Below are 17,796 nucleotides of genomic sequence, written 5' to 3'. Positions count from 1 at the left end.
AAAAAAAAACTCCACACCAGAGAGAAATAACACTTTTTAAAAGGAAGAGAAAAAAAAAAACTGCTGAAAATAGTGCTACTGCTGTGTGCTCTGTTAAAATCTGTTTTAGCTGCTCAGACATGAAGTTAGTCTGGCAGTCTGCCTGTCTGTGTTTCTCTGGCCTCTCCTCCTCACTGGTGGGTCACTGGTGTTTGGATCAGGACTACTGGCTGTTAACCACCAACTTGGATCCAGGCTGAACACCATGTATTTGATTTAGCTTAGTCATTTATTATGTATACAGAATGAAAATTAAAGTCATATATCAAGCCTGTTTTAGTGGAAGAAGTAAAGGCAAAAAAAAAAAAAAACAGACGTGGACGGAGTTAAGGAAAGATGTGTTGTGGAAGCTAATATTATAATTAAATCAAGGATTTATCACACTGATAACCGAGCTTCTGGATCGGTTACATGATGAGTTTCTGGATAAAGTTTGTTGAATTTCAGTGTTTTCCAGGGCTGGATAAGCAGGGCCGAATTTACAGAGATGGGGATCCCTGGGCTGGAGTTTTGGTGCCCAGTCCAATAAAAATATATTCTAAGGCAAATTACACTACATTAATAAGTAAAACTATATGAACTGATGTATGGTACAAGTAATACGTCCATGTTGTTCCTAAAAGAATATTCTAACTTCATAATTTTCAAACAATTGATTACTGTTTAGTCATAAAAAATCTCAAAAATATTTTCATGATGCACCCGACATGGTCCTATGACTCTTAGATTAAGTACAATGTCTGAAAAACATGCATTTATTAAAAAAAAAAAAAAAAAAAAAAAGATTAACTATAAAGATTAACTCCCGCCCCCTAAAAAACGTGGGACCCTTAGCTACTACCTCTGTAAGGCCGTTCTGAAGTCTGGCTCAGTGCTTATATGGGAATAGAAAATTAGTTAGAAAATGTTTTGTATTTCCAGATCATCCATCCATCCATGTTTTCATGTGAATTTCCCACTGGAATTAATAAGGTAAATTCATTCATTCATTCATTCATTCATTATCCAATGGTCCAAAAAGAGGCCATCAAAGGGTTAAAATTGTATTTTTTATACATTCAAATTCGCGTAGAGACCGAGAATTGAATCAAAGCAGGAAGTTTATGAAAAGCTTAGCTCGGTGCAAGCGATAAAGAGACAGTTGAGTAAAAGTAGCCCTTGAGTGAGTGGTTTTATCGGTGCCCTAGGCGGCGCTCCAGCTGAGTTAAACACACTCTGACATGTCTGCGTGTGCATGTGTCTGCGCGCAGCATTTCTGAGGGTGTGATGTAGTCACTTCCTCCCACTGGACTGAGCAACTGTTGTCAGCTCGACCCTGCCAGTTAACCCCTCGCCGCCCCTGGCACCGCGGGCGAGGGCCCCCGCTTGCGTGTGTGTGAGAGGGAGAGAAAGCCAGATTGTGTGTGTGTGTGTGTGTGTGTGTGTGTCTGGCGTGCGCGCCGGCGGACCACAGGTGTCTGGTCGCGGTGTCAGGGTGTTAAGAGGTCTTCGGAAAGGGCCCCCCGACTATCGGCATCTGTTTCAGAGGGAGGGCGCTGCCGAAACGAGGAGAGGTTGGCGAAGGTTACCTACACAGACCCCGAGGGGAGGCGGGGGCAGTAGCTGACAAGCAGGTGCCTGTGTTGACAGTAACCCTTCAGAGTTGAACCCGACACACACACACACACGCACACACGCACACACACACACGCCGCACTGACTTCAGTATAAATCCTGGAGAGTCAAACATAATTGCGGAGCCTGATTAGAGTAAACGCAGAGGGAATCCCCTCTTACACACACACATACACATCACAGGGTCTCTATTCCAGCAGGTCGAAGGTCAAGAGTGGAAGAGGAAAGCGCTCAAGACTTACATTTCCTGTGGACTGTGTGTGCTTGTGATTTGGGTTCGCGTTGACCAGTGCGCTCAGTCATGTAGGCTGTTTATGTCCAATCGAAGAATTCAAAAGCAGGTTCCCTTTTGAAATATCTGTTCCCACTGCAAAGTACCTTAACTTACACATGTAACCGACTGAAATTGAGCTGCATTCATGCTTCAACTACAAGCACCTCTCTGTTTGTAAATGCAACCCATTTGGGGTGAATGTTAGTCAGGTGTACCGACGCATGTCTGGGAATGATTATTTTGTTAAGAAGCAGGGGGAGGAGGCACGCAGAGGGAGGTCGGGGAAAATTGGAACAGCTGTTGATTAACATGAGTGCTCTCTCGCTTGCTTTTCTTTTTTTTACTTCTTCTTCTTCCTTTACTCTCTTTCAGTTGAGGAGGAAGAGGAAGATGAAGAGATGCTGGAGGCAAAGCCGGGCCCGGAGGCCGAGCTGCGGGATGAAGATGACAACAAGGAGAGCAAAGATGGTATGGAGGATATCTGAATATGTTGTGCAAAAGTTTGAATTGTGGTTACTACTGACTTCTGTACTTACTCCAATAGTAGTGGTGAAAATGCAGACAGTTTGTGTTCACTGCTGCAAAACGCTATCCCATATTCACAAACGAATAAGTTGATGATAATAAAGATGATAAAAAAGTAAGAATAAGATAAGGTTCTCTGTTAAATTTGAACGTAAAGGTAAAAGAAAAGAAGACACGGAGTTGCAGAATATCAAACATGATAACATCTCTACTTCTAAAGATATTTGAAACTAATAGTGTACCAGAGTATACACCTCCTACTCCAGTGCTGTTTAAGCAAAGATGGAGATCAAATTGTTTTGGAAAAACCTTTAGCTATAGGTAAAAACACCTCAAATGCAATACTGACTAAGTTTCTTTTCATCACCATTCTATATATCTTCTTTAGCCACAGCAGCGAATAAACTTCTTTCATAACTTTTAGCAGAGGCAGTAAATTGTTGTAGCTTATGTTTGAAAGCAGCACAATATCTTCTCACTCCCTACTTCTTCTATTGCTATTCTATTGCAACATTTTTCCATCATATTTATTGCTAAGGTTAAAATATATGTTATAATAAGCAATTTTTAATGAATAAAATATACAGGTGCTGGTCATAAAATTAGAATATTGTGATAAAGTTCATTATTTTCCATAATGTCATGATAAAAATTAAATTGTCATATATTTTAGATTCATTGCACACCAACTGAAATATTTCAGGTCTTTTATTGTTTTAATTTTGATGATTTTGGCAAACAGCTCATGAAAACCCAAAATCCCTGTCTCAAAAAATTAGAATATTATGAAAAGGTTCTCTGAACGAGCAATAAAAATAATCATCTGAATCAACAAAGTAACTCTAAACACCTGAAAAAGATTCCTGAGGCCTTTAAAAACTCCCAGCCTGGTTCGTTACTCAAAACCGCAATCATGGGTCAGATTGCTGACCTGACTGCTGTCCAGAAGGCCATCACTGACATCCTCAAGCAAGAGGGTGAGAAACAGAAAGAAATTTCTGAACGAATCAGCTGTTTGCAGAGTGTTATATCAAGGCACCTCAGTGGGAAGTCAGTAGGAAGGAAAAAGTGTGGCAGAAAACGCTACACAACGAGAAGAGGTGACCGGACCCTGAGGAAGATTGTGGAGAAGGGCCGATTCCAGACCTTGGGGGAAGCAGTGGACTGAGTCTGGAGTAGAAACATCCAGAGCCACTGTGCACAGGCGTGTGCAGGAAATGGGCTACAGGTGCCGCATTCCCCAGGTCAAAGGTCAAGCCACTTTTGAACCAGAAACAGCGGCAGAAGCGCCTGACCTGGGCTACAGAGAAGCAGCACTTTGGACCACTGTTGTTCAGTGGTCCAAAGTACTTTTTTCGGATGAAAGCAAACTTTGCATGTCATTCGGAAATCAAAGTGCCAGACTCTGGAGGAAGACTGGGGAGAAGGAAATGCCAAAATGCCAGAAGTCCAGTGTCAAGTACCCACATTCAGTGATGGTCTGGGTGCCATGTCAGCTGCTGGTGTTGGTCCACTGGGTTTTATCAAGGGCAGGATCAATGCAGCAGCTATCAGAAGATTTTGGAGCACTTCATGCTTCCATCTGCTGAAAAGTTTTATGGAGATGAAAATTTAATTTGGTCTGGAATCGGCCCTTCTCCACAATCTTCCTCAGGGTCCGGTCACCTCTTCTCGTTGTGTAGCGTTTTCTGCCACACTTTTTCCTTCCTACTGACTTCCCACTGAGGTGCCTTGATATAACACTCTGCAAACAGCCGATTCGTTCAGAAATTTCTTTCTGTTTCTCACCCTCTTGCTTGAGGATGTCAGTGATGGCCTTCTGGACAGCAGTCAGGTCAGCAATCTGACCCATGATTGCGGTTTTGAGTAATGAACCAGGTTGGGAATTTTTAAAGGCCTCAGGAATCTTTTTCAGGTGTTTAGAGTTACTTTGTTGATTCAGATGATTATTTTTATTGCTCGTTCAGAGAACCTTTTCATAATATTCTAATTTTTTGAGACAGGGATTTTGGGTTTTCATGAGCTGTTTGCCAAAATCATCAAAATTAAAACAATAAAAGACCTGAAATATTTCAGTTGGTGTGCAATGAATCTAAAATATATGACAATTTAATTTTTATCATGACATTATGGAAAATAATGAACTTTATCACAATATTCTAATTTTATGACCAGCACCTGTACAGTATTTTTCGGACTATAAGCCGCTACTTTTTTCCTACGCTTTGATCCATGCGGCGGCTTATAGCCCAGTGTGGCTTTTCTGTGGATTTTTCTTCAACCACCAGGGGGCTCTTTAGCAGGAAGTGAATCATTGGAAGTCAAAATTGACTTCCCTGGTCTCCCTGTAATTGGAGCACACCCTCCGGTCCCCCTTTTTAAACAGGGAGACCACCACCCCAGTCTGCCAATCTAGGGGAACTGCCCCCAATGTCCATGCGATATTGCAGAGTCACGTGAGCCAACACAACCTACAACATCCAGAGCCTTAAGGAACTCCAGGCGGATCTCATCCACCCCAGGGGCCCTGCCACCGAGGAACTTTTTGACCACCTCGGCGTCCTCGTCCCCAGAGATTGGAGAGCCCAACCCGGAGTCCCCAGGCTCATCTTCCTCAACAGAAGGCATGTTGGTGGGATTGAGGAGGTCTTCGAATTATTCCGTCCACCGGTCCACAACGTCCCGAGTTGAGGTCAGCAGCACACCATCCCCACTATAAACAGTGTTGGTGCTGCACTGCTTCTCCCTCCTGAGACGCCGGATGGTGGACCAGAATCGCCTCGACGCCATACGGAAGTCTTTCTCCATGGCCTCTCCAAACTCCTCCCACACCCGAGTTTTTGCCTCATCAACCACCCGAGCCGCATGCCGCTTCGCCCGCCGGTACCCATCAGCTGCTTCTGGAGTCCCACAGGTCAAAAAGGCCCAATAGGACTCCTTCTTCAGCTTGACAGCATTCCTGGAGTGGTGGAAGCTGTTTCCCCTCTGATCTGAACATTTAGATATGGAGTTTTAAATGACTAAAGTCAGCTAAAGCAGACAGTGAACGCCTCATTAGCTGTTGGCTCGCACTGCTCTCTGCAACAACCTCAGGATGATATGACATCTTTCTACTACAGGTCGGGGAACTATTACTGAAAATGACAGAACATCAGCTCAAAATATGAAAAATTAATCGTTGATGATGAGATCAGTACGATTGCTATTATATTTACAAACTGTCCCATTTTAAACTTTTCTAAAAAAAAAAATAAAAAAACAACAAAAAAATAATCAACTGACAAATTCTGGTGTTTTTTTAGATTGTCCTATCTGTAAAGATTGTCATAACTAATTTCATAAGTTTTAATGGTTTATAGGTTAGTCTAAATAATTAGATTATTTAAATAACATTGTGTGATAATACCTGTAATCAATGACATCCCCTCTTATCTTTCTAGACTCGATGTGTAATAAATGACTCAGCAAAAACAATACTATACAAATACAAATAAGTATACAACAAATTTTCATTTTCTAGTTTTTTTTTTAATGTTCCTCCCACTTTCTTTCTTCGTCAACATTTTTGACAACACTACATATTTTTTGGGGGTGGGGGGGTAATTTAAAAATATATATATATCACATTGTTATTACAGATTACAGAAAAGACAAAAGCTCTCATTCTTTCCCCTGCAGTCTTCCTCCCTCTCAGCTTCTTGCATGTTGCTGGTGAGTCTGTGATGAAACGCGGCCGCTCATGTGTGACACTTTCTTTCTTTTTTTTTTTTTTTTTTTTTGCCCAGTCAGTGGCTGTATCTGATTGGAGGGAGGGGGTAGGTTACAGTTGAGGTTGAGGTTAAGGAGGGTCCGCCATATCAGCTCCATGGCATGTGGGGGTCAGCGCTGATTAAAAACCTGTCACTTGACCCTCTGGCCACATTTCAAAGGAAAGACAAGTGTGTTTGTGTGCATGACCATGTGAAAGGTTTGTGTAGTTTATAATAGAAAAAAAAAAATACACAAGGCCTTCGGGGTGTATTAATATAAAGCTGTAGATGTATGTTCAGTTGAATAAAGTGAATTTTTTTTTTTTTTTTTTTGGCTGCAGCACGCGTTCGTAAACACACAATCACCCGTCTCATCCTGGCCTATTAGAAAGCCCAGCCTTTGATCTGTGCCACTCGATTCACTGGGTCTTTTCTGACAACTCGTAAGAACATACAAAGGGATGAGGGGATCAAAGTCAAGAGGCAGGGGGAAAGGTCGATACATGTGTGCCTGCATGCATGCGTGTCTGTGCGTAAAAGGCCGTGTGCGCTTAGGGGACAGTGACTTCAAAAACCGGACGCCTTGCTGTGCAGCCATTACGTTCAAAGGGAGGCGGGCCGCTCACAGGGCTTTGTTTTTCTCTTGTTTATGAAGTTCTCGTTGAAGGATTTTACTTGGAAACATCCATTAAAACTGTCTGTAGTTTATGATGTTCTGGTTCTGGTTTTCATTGAGATAAAGAGAATGCTAATCTGCTGGAAGAAGCAGAGAGGACAGTGCCTTTGTTTGTTTATTTTTCTAAAAAAAAAAAATGCTAACAATGGCATTTTTAATTAAAACTGTAAATCAGTCAAGTTTTTTTTTTCCAGGCTTTACTTCATTTGTTTTTGCTTTCTCAAATTAATATGTTTTCAGTTGTCACTTATCTGTCTCCCATGCTCCCATGGTGTGTCAGTATAGGAATAGGAATCCTCGTTTTCCACAATTACAGTAAAAGTTTCAAATAAAAAACTATTTAAAAGTTTCCATGATTACCGTTCAGTCCAGGTTTAAAAGTGGCCTGAATCCCAAACTGTGTAATAACAAGTTTGTGTACTGTCTCACAAACTAATATATGTTTAACGAGTGTTTTTGTTTTTAATTTTTTAGCTAACTGCATTGCCCATCATCATTTTTCTTCCTCTAACATAGAAATTGATCCTACTGTATTTTTTTTCCCACTCCTTATTTTCTTTCACACTGTTGCCACAAAAAAAAAAAAAAATGTTTCCATGGTTACTTGGGCTTCTTCTGGATTTAACTGCACGCACAGCCGTGTTTCTCACTAAACTCTGTGAACAAAACAGAACAACTCAGCAACTACTTTCTCAAAATAAGAATGTCAAGCATATATTAATAGGATATCAGTCTTAAAGTGCTAATCCCTTTTACAGGGCCTAATATGCTAGCTTACAATTACTTTACCAGACCAAGCTGTAGCGCAGCAACAACAGGACCGAGTGAGAGAGATTCACTCTAATGAGAATATGGTATTTTGATTAAGAGCAGCCTTTGACTATTATTAGATTGGTGTGAAAGTGTCACATCTGGTCGCTTAGAGATACTTAACACATGACTAGCGACGAGTTTTAATATGGTCAGCATGTCTCTCCACTCAAGGTGACAACATGTTTTTGGGTGGTGGAAAGAAGAAGAGTAAGTAGTGGGTAGAAGAAAAAGTTATATCTGTTACATCCAGAACAAGTGTTTCTTTTACTTGTGTCCAAAATATAAGTTGTTTTTCTTTATTATTTTTTTTTTCCACAATGCTATAATGGGTCTTCATTTAATTCTATCACTTTCAAGCAAGCACATAAACTCTTTTTTGAAATATTTGTTCTATTTACAAAAACACTAAAAGTAACATTTTAATTTCTTTTATGGCTTCGAGTTAGTGTCTGTTTCAAACAAAAAAACAAAAACATTAAACAAATCAAAAGCTGGGGTCATTTCTCATGTCCTTGGTGCTTTTGTATTAATAATTTTTTCATGATTTTGATGCGTTCAAAGTATTTTATTGTTGTTTGAAGAGGGAATAGCTTGATGCTTTGCTGCAGTTTTTTATTTTTATTACAACAGTAAAAAATTTTATTTTTAAATTTGATGATTTGTCATGAACCTGATTTTGTGGTGCACCACCAGCCACTTGATGCGCTATGCGCAGCGATGCGCCTGGGCGAAGCGGCAGCACTGATTGTGTGGATTCTGGGTGAAATACGAACAAGACATTGTACGAGTTTTCAGTTTTATTTCCTGTTTTGATGTCTTTTTTTATTTTATTTTTTTTACTGTAGGTTCTTTTCCTGTTCTGCGGGAACTGACGGAAGAGGAAAGGCAACAGATCCTGCACTCGTCAGAGTTTCAGAGTTTTTTCGACTGTAGCATCCGGGTGATGGAAAGAGCGCTCGCTGAGGACAGTGACATCTTATTCGACTACAGCGGCCGTGACCTTGAGGACAAAGAGGGGTGAGAATTTTTGATGCATCTGCCAGAAATTCAATTAAAGTTTGAATCCCATCATTAAAAAAAAAACCCCAAAACAATTATTTGTTCATATTTTAAAAAAGAATGGGGATGCAAAGTGAATTTGGTCCACACATCAAGCATCTATTGACACTTTTCCAAATAGCAAATGTGCTAAAAGTGACTCAAACCCACCGTGTCCCACTTGGGACCCGGGAGCTGCTTTGCTCTTTGAAAAGCATGTTTTCATAGTGAGGTCACACTCTCAGATGGTTAAAGATTCCTGTGAAGTGACATCCGTTGCTTCTTACAAGAGCATTGTCTTGCCATCTGAGCGACTGCTTCCAAAATAGAGGTTATCAAGCCGCCGGCTGGAGTTGTTCTAGCCAGAAGTGCAAAGCTGTTTTAGGTTACTGTGCTGCTATTATGGAACAACTGCTTTTACTGATTTACTTCAACTTTGACCACTGCAGCCACAGTGAAGTATGAAGCCTGTGGTCAAATAAAGATTATGTCTAAAAGAGGCCGTAGCCCATTGCTCAAGATCGGACCTGTTTTTTTTTTTTCTTCTCCCCAGCAATGTGCTTTTAAGAGCATAAGTACATAACTCACATTCCACTGCCTTGTTTTATTATATACAGTCTCACCCAACACTGTAAGAATGGCGCATATATATTTTGTTAATTAGTACTCCAAAAAAAAAAAAAAAATCCTGCTTGTAGTCCAGTTGCTTTGTCCTCTCAGTTTTGTCATGGATGGTTTAGACCAAGAAATAACTTCTTGTTGTACAGATTGCTGCTGTGGTCAGTGACATAACAGAGCAACATGTAGTTTGACCCCAAGGAATATGCTCATCGCTGGCTGAAATGACAGACTCTGTAAGATGAAAAGCAAGGCACACAGTTTTCCTCCTGCCCCTTAGGAGACGTAAAACTGTTTAACATTGTTTGGAGCCTGTGAATGGATTTTGACAACACCAATGAGGCTACACATTCTGTCTCAGTAGATGCTTGTGGATGTGGATGCTTTTCTTTTGCTGTGACGGGGAGCCTGGTCAGAATTGATGAGAAGATGGGTAGAACTACTGTACGTAGCAAGCAAACATGGAAGAAAACGTTAGAGGCTTAAAAAACTTGAAACAGGACCAGAGGTTTATCTTCCAGTAGAACACCAACAAACAGGCAAAGCTACACTGGAATGCAATGATTTAAAACAAAGCATATTTAAGATATTTAGTTTGAAAAGGTCTTAGTTTTATGATCTAATGATATTATTTGGGTCGTTTCGATCTCGTCATGCACCAGCAGGTGCACGCTTTCAACCTGATGCGATTTTACCTGTGTGTGTTTGGAAGAGGATCTGGATTTGGTTTTGATTCGTCTCAAGTTTCGTCATCTTGTCTGCTTGCAGAGACTTGGGAAGTGGCTCTAGTCTGTCCTTCTGCAGACTATTCTACGATGAGCACTGGTCCAAACATCGTGTTATTACCTGCCTCGACTGGTCCCCTCAGGTGAGACCTGATATTTTTTGTGTTTCAGTTTATATAAATCTCACCCAATAATGCCATATGACACTTTTACTATTTGATTAATTTCCTCTTGTTCTGTGTCTAAGATTCCCTTCACAATATCGAGCGTCTGCCTTTAGTTTCAGTGGCATAGGAAGACAAAATGACATGTTGAAAAACATCATTGCATGCACGCTGCAACATGCCATGTATGCTTCACATACGGACAACTTATTGACAAATGTATTTATTTCCGTGATTTGGTTCACTAAGTTAAGCACACTATATAAATCAAAAGCGCAGACGGATGTTTTCAAGCCTTTATTCTCGTTCATTTTAATGACTTTCTGCTTACAACTAATGAAAACATTACATAACGATTAAAATATTAATCATTAATCATCATCAAATAAAAGACGTCTTAAGAAAAAAATGTTTAACATCTGCTTAATGATTGTTATTTTCTAAAGGTACCTTTAATCTCACAAACAAGCCTTATTTGGACACATTTAATCTTAATCTATGTAATCTCTCTTCAATGCTTCACTCAGCTCTGACCACTGGGGAGCACTCATACAGCACTGTAATTTGAATTACTGGTCAGCTGATCATTTAGTTTCATAAGAGAGAAAAAAAAACTCGAGATGGGAATGTCTTGAAAACATTACATGACGTATTCCACACCATTGATCCCAGTATGCATGCACTATTCGGAACTGGAGAAAATCAAGAGTGAAATTCGTAGCTAAAAACGAGACAGGACTTGATATTTCACCAAATCTGCTTCATTATCTCAAGCTTAGACCCACCTAACACCTGTCTTTCTAAACACCAACATGGGAAGGCAGGAACAACTTGACGGCAGTTTAAAAAATTACATGGATCGAGATGATCTTTCTGTTGATTCTTTTTATTTAAGCACGTGTCTCTCTGTCATCCTTTCTCTAACCCTTGTGGTGTCTTTCATTTTCTCTTGCAGTATCCTGAATTACTGGTTGCGTCCTACAATAACAATGAAGATGCTCCCCACGAACCGGATGGCGTTGCCCTGGTGTGGAACATCAAGTTTAAGAAGGCTACACCAGAGTACATCTTTCACTGTCAGGTGCTTTAAACCTTTAAACTTACACTTACATTTTTACACAGTACCATAGCTATTTGAGGTGTGCACAACATCGTTTTACACTGTTCGTTAGAGTGAATTAAATGGAAGTTCTACTTACGTTCATCTGACATTTCAGATAGGAAAAGGACAGTTTTAAAAAGAAACTGAGGTTTAGGGAGGAAGAAGACTCGTGGATGGTTGTGACGTTAATCGCAAACGACACAAAGAAACTTGATGGAACGAGCAAAGAGGGAGCAAGATGATTGAGGGGGAGGACCGTCAAAGGTCCCATCAAACAGGCAGGGCCGTGTAGAGATGTCTCGGTCATAAAACGATGTGGTGTACCACTTTCTAACCCAACGCTGCATGTGTGCCTGTTAGCCCACCCATGCTGATCCTCCCACAGGGACACTGCAATAAGTCTTCCTCATACAAAACTGTGAAAATCACTTGCATTAATTATCTACTTTGGTGTATAAGTGATGTTAAGCGTACACTCTCCGTTTCAAGCTTTATCCACTCAGTACATGTGTACTGCATTTACGTAGACGTTTCCTCCACACTTCTGGAGCATCTAATTATTTTCCTGCACCATCATTTATGCTGCTGCTGAACTTCATGTGGTTGCACAGATAGATTATAGCCATGCATTATGTCGCTGTAGCATTGTGTAGAGTTTCCGTGCGGTTCTTAGATGAAATATGTTCAGTGCATGTAGTTTTGAGTTTATTAACAGTGTGGTTTCAGCTCATGCCGATGCGTGAATTGTCAGCGTTCAGCTGTAGACAAGTAAAAGGCTCAGTATATCATCTATATGTTTATTTTTGGAGTTGGAGTTGATGGAGTTGAATACAGGGGAATCCTGTAAAAAAAAAAAAAAAAACTTACAGGCTGCAGAAGATTGAAGACAAAGTTCCTGATTTTTTTCATAAGAAGTTTAAAAAACTGAATCTAAAAAAAACCCAGCAAAAAAAAAAAAAAAAAAAAAAGCAAGGGAGGAAGAAACAAGTAATAAAGCATAGATCATTAATTCTTCTGGGGAGAACTATGGAAAGTGAAATTTTTTTTTTCCTTCTTTTCTCTTTGGTACCTTGTCCAAACAGAACTGTGGCTCTAGTTAGCTGTGGATCAGATGGCTCTTAAAGTGCAACCATATTCTGCTGTTTAACCCGCCAAACCACAGGGTCTGGTACCTCTTCCGAACTTGTTTTTTTTTTTTTTTTTTGTCTTTTGACTTCCACCTCTTGTCTGTAGCAAGAATAACAGTCTAGCCATATGCCCCTTCTCCCCTGCATCTGTAATTATACAAGCTGTTGGCTACACCCTTATGACACACTCCCACATGCTTTGTCACGCCACATTGCTGCCATTGGCAAATACTACCAAATCCTGTTTTGTTTTCAGATTTTCCTTCACCTGATAGATGGGTAGGTAATATCTGAACTCTGCATAACTCTCGATTTCTATGTAAGCATAAAGTGGGTCTGTGGTTGAGGTTGGATTTAGCTTTGGGGTTTATTGTTTAAGACTATGATTGATTGAATATTAAATTTTTGGGGCCCCAGGTCAGGCTTCTTTCTTTCTTTTTTTCTTATCAATGTGTGTTCATAGAACAGACATAGCGTTGCAAAGCCTGAACTTTTCAGGCGAGAAATAAGCTTTAAAAAGTTTAAGATAGGATTAATCGGCTCATAGGTGAGGAGAGCTTCGTTGAGGGAAGCATACAGAGAGATTGAATAGAACAAGATTTTCTGTTCCTTGTAAAAGTTTTACAGAGCTCCAGCGTATACAGAGCTGTACCAATCAGGTACTGCAGGCGTTTCGTCTCTAAAGTCTCGATGTGATTGACTGTAATGAGGAGGTTTATGTTTTGGCAAAGCGTCAGCATTGTTTGGGGCTGTGCGCTGTGGGAATCTAGCATAAATATCGTAGCCGTATTAAACGGTGCTTTGGTGTTGCACTGTGTTAGACTACTTACTGAAAACAGATTGTGGTTTGCTAAAACATATGTCAAATAAAAAAAAAAATGCGACTAAAATTACACTTAATGTTTTAATTCCTTTTGTTCTGTATTTGTGTCTGTTCCTGTAGCTGCTTTGCCTGCTTTGGTTTACACTTTTTATTCTTTTTAAAAAGATGCACCTTAAGATTTTCTGGGGCTTTGGAAAAGAAACCGGCCCACAGCATCACAGATCCTTCACCGTTCTTCACAGTAGTCTGAAACTGTATTTTTTATATTCATCCTTTGTTTTATACATCAGCAATAGTCTTTTTTTTTTACTTATATTCAATATGTATATGTTTTCTGGCAGTATTGTTCTTTTATAACAATTCAAAAGTATATAATTTGAGCAGCAACATTATGTTCACTGAAATCAGTAATTTACAAACTGAACAAACCCTGAACTCAAAACGCGAAACTGTTCAGCCTAATAATTCATTTCAACACGATTCATAATCAGCCTTTTTTTTTTTCCCCTAGATTTTATTTGACATGAACTGAGTAAGTATTGTGACCCCAATTCTGGAGCCATTAACCTGCAATGTTGAGAGTGTGTGGGGAGGGATTTGTACTGCAGAAAAGGTTTTGCATCTGCTGCGGATTCTGCTACCAGCGTGGCTCCTCTCGTCACGGCCATCTTGACAGTGGGACCCATCATCGCCTCATCCCAGTTGGGTCCAATCTTGTAACTTCACACCAGCCTCTCAAGTGGGCAGAGTTGCACCACATGAAAGGGGCCCATTTGGCTCGAAACCGCTGCCTCAACTCCCCCGACCGCACGCCTCCCTTTGAGAACCCCCGCCGCTACTGTCACATCTCATTGGTCTCAGTCATATTTTTATCAATATCCTCTGCGTTGCTATCGGAAACGCTGGCACTTCCAGGATGTCTGATTCCCACAAATGGAGCTTGTATGGAGCGGAGCGGAAAGAAGTGTTGGAAGAGACGGATGCAGAAACTGTGTCATAATTCAAATGGAATTATTGCAATCTCATCGTACGATGAATTAAGCGGAGCAAAGGAAGACAGTGATTCTCTGCGATCTTCAGCGTTGGGCAGAAACATCATTAAACAGATAATAGGGAACATAAAAAAGGTAAAACAATGAGTTAATGTAAAAACAGCTTTCAATGCCAGGACGCCATTTACCAGTAGGTGAAGACTAATGGCGGCACTTCAAAAACTTCACGAGAAGGGCGTGTGTTCAGAGCTCTGTTCCCTGTCTTCAGCAGAGATCTCACACAGTGAGTTCACTTTCAGTTCCCCTCACTGTCTTGTGCAGGGCGTTGAAGATTAAATGTAAAAGGATGTGCAGAATTGATCTAAAATTATTCAAAAAGTGGGTTCATTAAAGGGAGGACACAAAAGAAATAACATGTCTTGATCCTTAATATTTATATCCTTGCTGTTTCCCTGAAAAAACAGCACATATAGCAAAAATAGATAACAATGTTACACCAGATTTAGAACGAACAACCAAATGTGCTCAGTGTGGAAGATGCTGGAAAAAGAAGGAAATATCCACACTCATCTATTTTCATTGCTGTTATACATCTGTACAAATCATTAAGACTAGAAATGGGAGCCTACATGTGATCCATCCAGAGCCGTTTCTTCCAATTGTCTGCCTATGCCGCTGCGGCAACCTTGCCAAGTAATCAGTGATGTCTGTAAGAAAGCCGTCAGTGTATACACCAAAATGTCATTTATTTTAATTCTCAGTTAAAGAAGACATTAGCAGTATCAACAAAAGCATTGTTTTGTAATGAATACGCCAGTTCAGAGGCCTGGAACCGAGCTGCAGCACATATTTCTGAGAAAGTGACTTTTTTTTATGTTGTTAGTTGTCTCAAAAACGGCCAAAACTGAAGCAAATTGACACAGTCTTGCATGTGATTTGCTGTGAAACAGAAACCGTACTTTAAAATAAGTGTGCATGTCCATATAATTAGAATATTGTAAAAGGAAAAACATTTTAAAACACTTTAATTTCGGGTGGGGGGAAAAAAAATCCAAGCAAAAATGCCGGAAAATACTGGAAAAGCAGATCCAAGAGACAGAGGAAAAAGGGCCCGGTATGTGCTCCCAGAGCCTCTTCCTCGTTCTTATGCTCCATTGTTTGCTCGGTGAAATGGAGACTCTGGCTCGGTAATTCTTGGTCCGTGCCAGAAGCCGCAGAGTGACAAAATCTGTGGGGTGTCATAAACGAGCGAAGCCAGGGGGAGAAAGGTGGTCGGGAGAGAGGCGAGGCTGCGTAGCCTTGATGCAGGGAGAGACAGTGGGATCCATCTGGTCCTGATAAGGCAGAGTTGAAAACAGATGAGTGCGGTAAGAGAGATAGAGGGGCGGAGGCCAGAGGGAGACGAGGGATACGGCTCGGAGATTGGGAAGACATGCTATCTGGCATTCTCTACTAGGACTTTTCTTTCATTTCAATAGCACTTTCACTTAATTTCCCTGTATCTGAACTGACTTTCAGCACTTTAGTGCTATAGTAAACAACAAATGACCAATTGCCAGCTTTGTTTCTCTACATTCCCTTGTCGGGTGCCGTCTTTCATCGTGGTGCACTGTTTGTGTTTTACCCTTTACAGAACAATTCTCCATGATATAATACAGGCTGTCAGAACTGCCAAATCCCAGTTGTTGGTGTAGAAGGAACATAGGATGATACTTGAGTGACTTTCTTCGTCAGACACACACAATCACAGCAGACTTTGCCCGAGGATAGAAATAAAACCCAACTGTTCTGACAGCAGGAGTGTCGCCCAGTGTGTCTACATCCTCTTCTTTTGGTCTAACAGGAGATGACTTAGCAGGTGTCTAACCTCCTCTGCATGTGAGATAAAAAAAAGAAACCATCCGCAGAGCCACTTTGAGTTTGGAAATGAAATGTCAGGCCTGGCATCGAGTTAGTTTTGTTATCACGATGCAATCACACTGTTTAGACAGATGTGCTCGTGTGACTAACACATCTAGGAAATGAAATAAAGAAAAGCTCTCTTTTGGTTTGTGAAATTTAAGCTGTGTTTGATTCAGTAAAAAAAAAAAAAAGAAAGACATTTATAAAAATTGGTTTAGCTAATTGCCATCTTACTGTGAGCCGAATTACAAGATTGACGGTGTCTTTTATCCTTGAAAGTCGTACCAGCGAGCTGTTTTTGCTAGTGCTGCTTACCAGACTGTACTGCTGAGTAGACTGTATGAGATTCTCACGGTATGCTAACCGTAAGTAAAAATACCACACTTTCAAAGTATCACTCTATAGTCACAAAGATTTTTAAAAAATGTGAAAGTGAATCTAAATGCATCTATGTAAAACTAAACTCCAGCAATTATCCCTACTCCATATTGGATGCTTACTGTTACAGTTAGAAAAATGTTATTTTAATAATGCCATTTGGATTTTGACACAAAGCTTAAGCAATAACACAATTATTCAGTAGTAGTTTTCTACTTGCTTGTTTTGGAAAATGGAGTGAGCAGAATTGTCGTCTTGCTCATTACAGTATAACATTGGAAGTATGTTAGTGGCTCCTTTAGTTTCCATGACTGCCCATGTTTTTTGCAACTGTGAACATTTCCAAACAACCAAATTAGCCTTTCTTGTAAGTGAAGGAAAACTGTAGTTGCTTCCTGTCATGAAGCTGACCCGAAGGTTCACAGTAACAAGTGTGGGAGGGGCTCTCCTGCGCCCTTATGCGCCATGCAGCTTGAGAAATCTCTGTCACTTTCTTTAATACCAATATTATTACTCTATAATAGCATTATTGTATTACTCCATGATATTTTGCAGCTAAAAATGTAGCTATTGAAAAAGTGAAGTAGTAAATGAGTTACATTTATTCAACTGTAATTGTTTGACTTGTTAGAAATGAGAATAAGTATTTCTTAATGTTGAGCGTTTTTTTTTAATTTTTTTTTTCTCACTGATTGAACGTACACCAATGAAAGATTACATTTTTGTAAATTATTCAGTATGAGATTATGCTGCTGGAATATAACAGTGAATATCTTACCAGGCTTTTGTATGTATGTTGCTGTTAAATATGGAGGGTACCTGCCCCAAAACATGTTTTGCATTGAGTACTTTAGACGGCACATAATTTCCCTCCAACTCATGCAGTGACGACATTTAACTAACCGATGGCAGAGGCTTACAATTTAAGGACAATTAGATCAAAGCCATGTACGTGTTCAGCTAAATTATAAAATATTTTAACTGAAAAACTTCCAGTCAGTAACTAGTTGACCATATAATTCACTCTATTTGTGGGCATGGCTGCATAAGATGAATTTAGAAAAATCCATATATGACATTTGTGAAAACGCCCAAGTTTCTGTCGTACATCTTGCCGTCTTTGGGACAGAGCCGGTCTTAATTTTCGGTAGCACCTCCACTAAGCCCGACTGTACATGAGGGGAATGGTGGCATGACCTGCGGTTTCTCAAAAAGGGGACTCAGAGTTTATTTGGGA

The 17,796-nt window shown here is 40.2% G+C and overlaps 1 protein-coding gene across 1 annotated transcript in view; it reads left to right on the top strand.

Moving 5' to 3' along the window:
- Positions 1 to 17,796, top strand: part of dync1i1a (dynein cytoplasmic 1 intermediate chain 1a) — a 48,431-nt gene that overhangs the window by 5,995 nt on the left and 24,640 nt on the right. Inside the window, exons 2-5 of the mRNA XM_088009953.1 lie at positions 2,300 to 2,395; positions 8,536 to 8,707; positions 10,115 to 10,214; positions 11,191 to 11,316. Of these exons, the coding sequence (XP_087866079.1) occupies positions 2,300 to 2,395; positions 8,536 to 8,707; positions 10,115 to 10,214; positions 11,191 to 11,316 (494 nt within the window). The remainder of the gene's footprint in view (positions 1 to 2,299; positions 2,396 to 8,535; positions 8,708 to 10,114; positions 10,215 to 11,190; positions 11,317 to 17,796) is intronic.

This window comes from Poecilia mexicana, unplaced genomic scaffold (genome assembly GCF_051168715.1).
Source record: "Poecilia mexicana isolate PSO_F unplaced genomic scaffold, ASM5116871v1 scaffold_11, whole genome shotgun sequence".
In the NCBI taxonomy this organism is placed as follows: Eukaryota; Metazoa; Chordata; class Actinopteri; order Cyprinodontiformes; family Poeciliidae; genus Poecilia; species Poecilia mexicana.
This window is presented reverse-complemented; position numbering and strand designations above follow the sequence as displayed.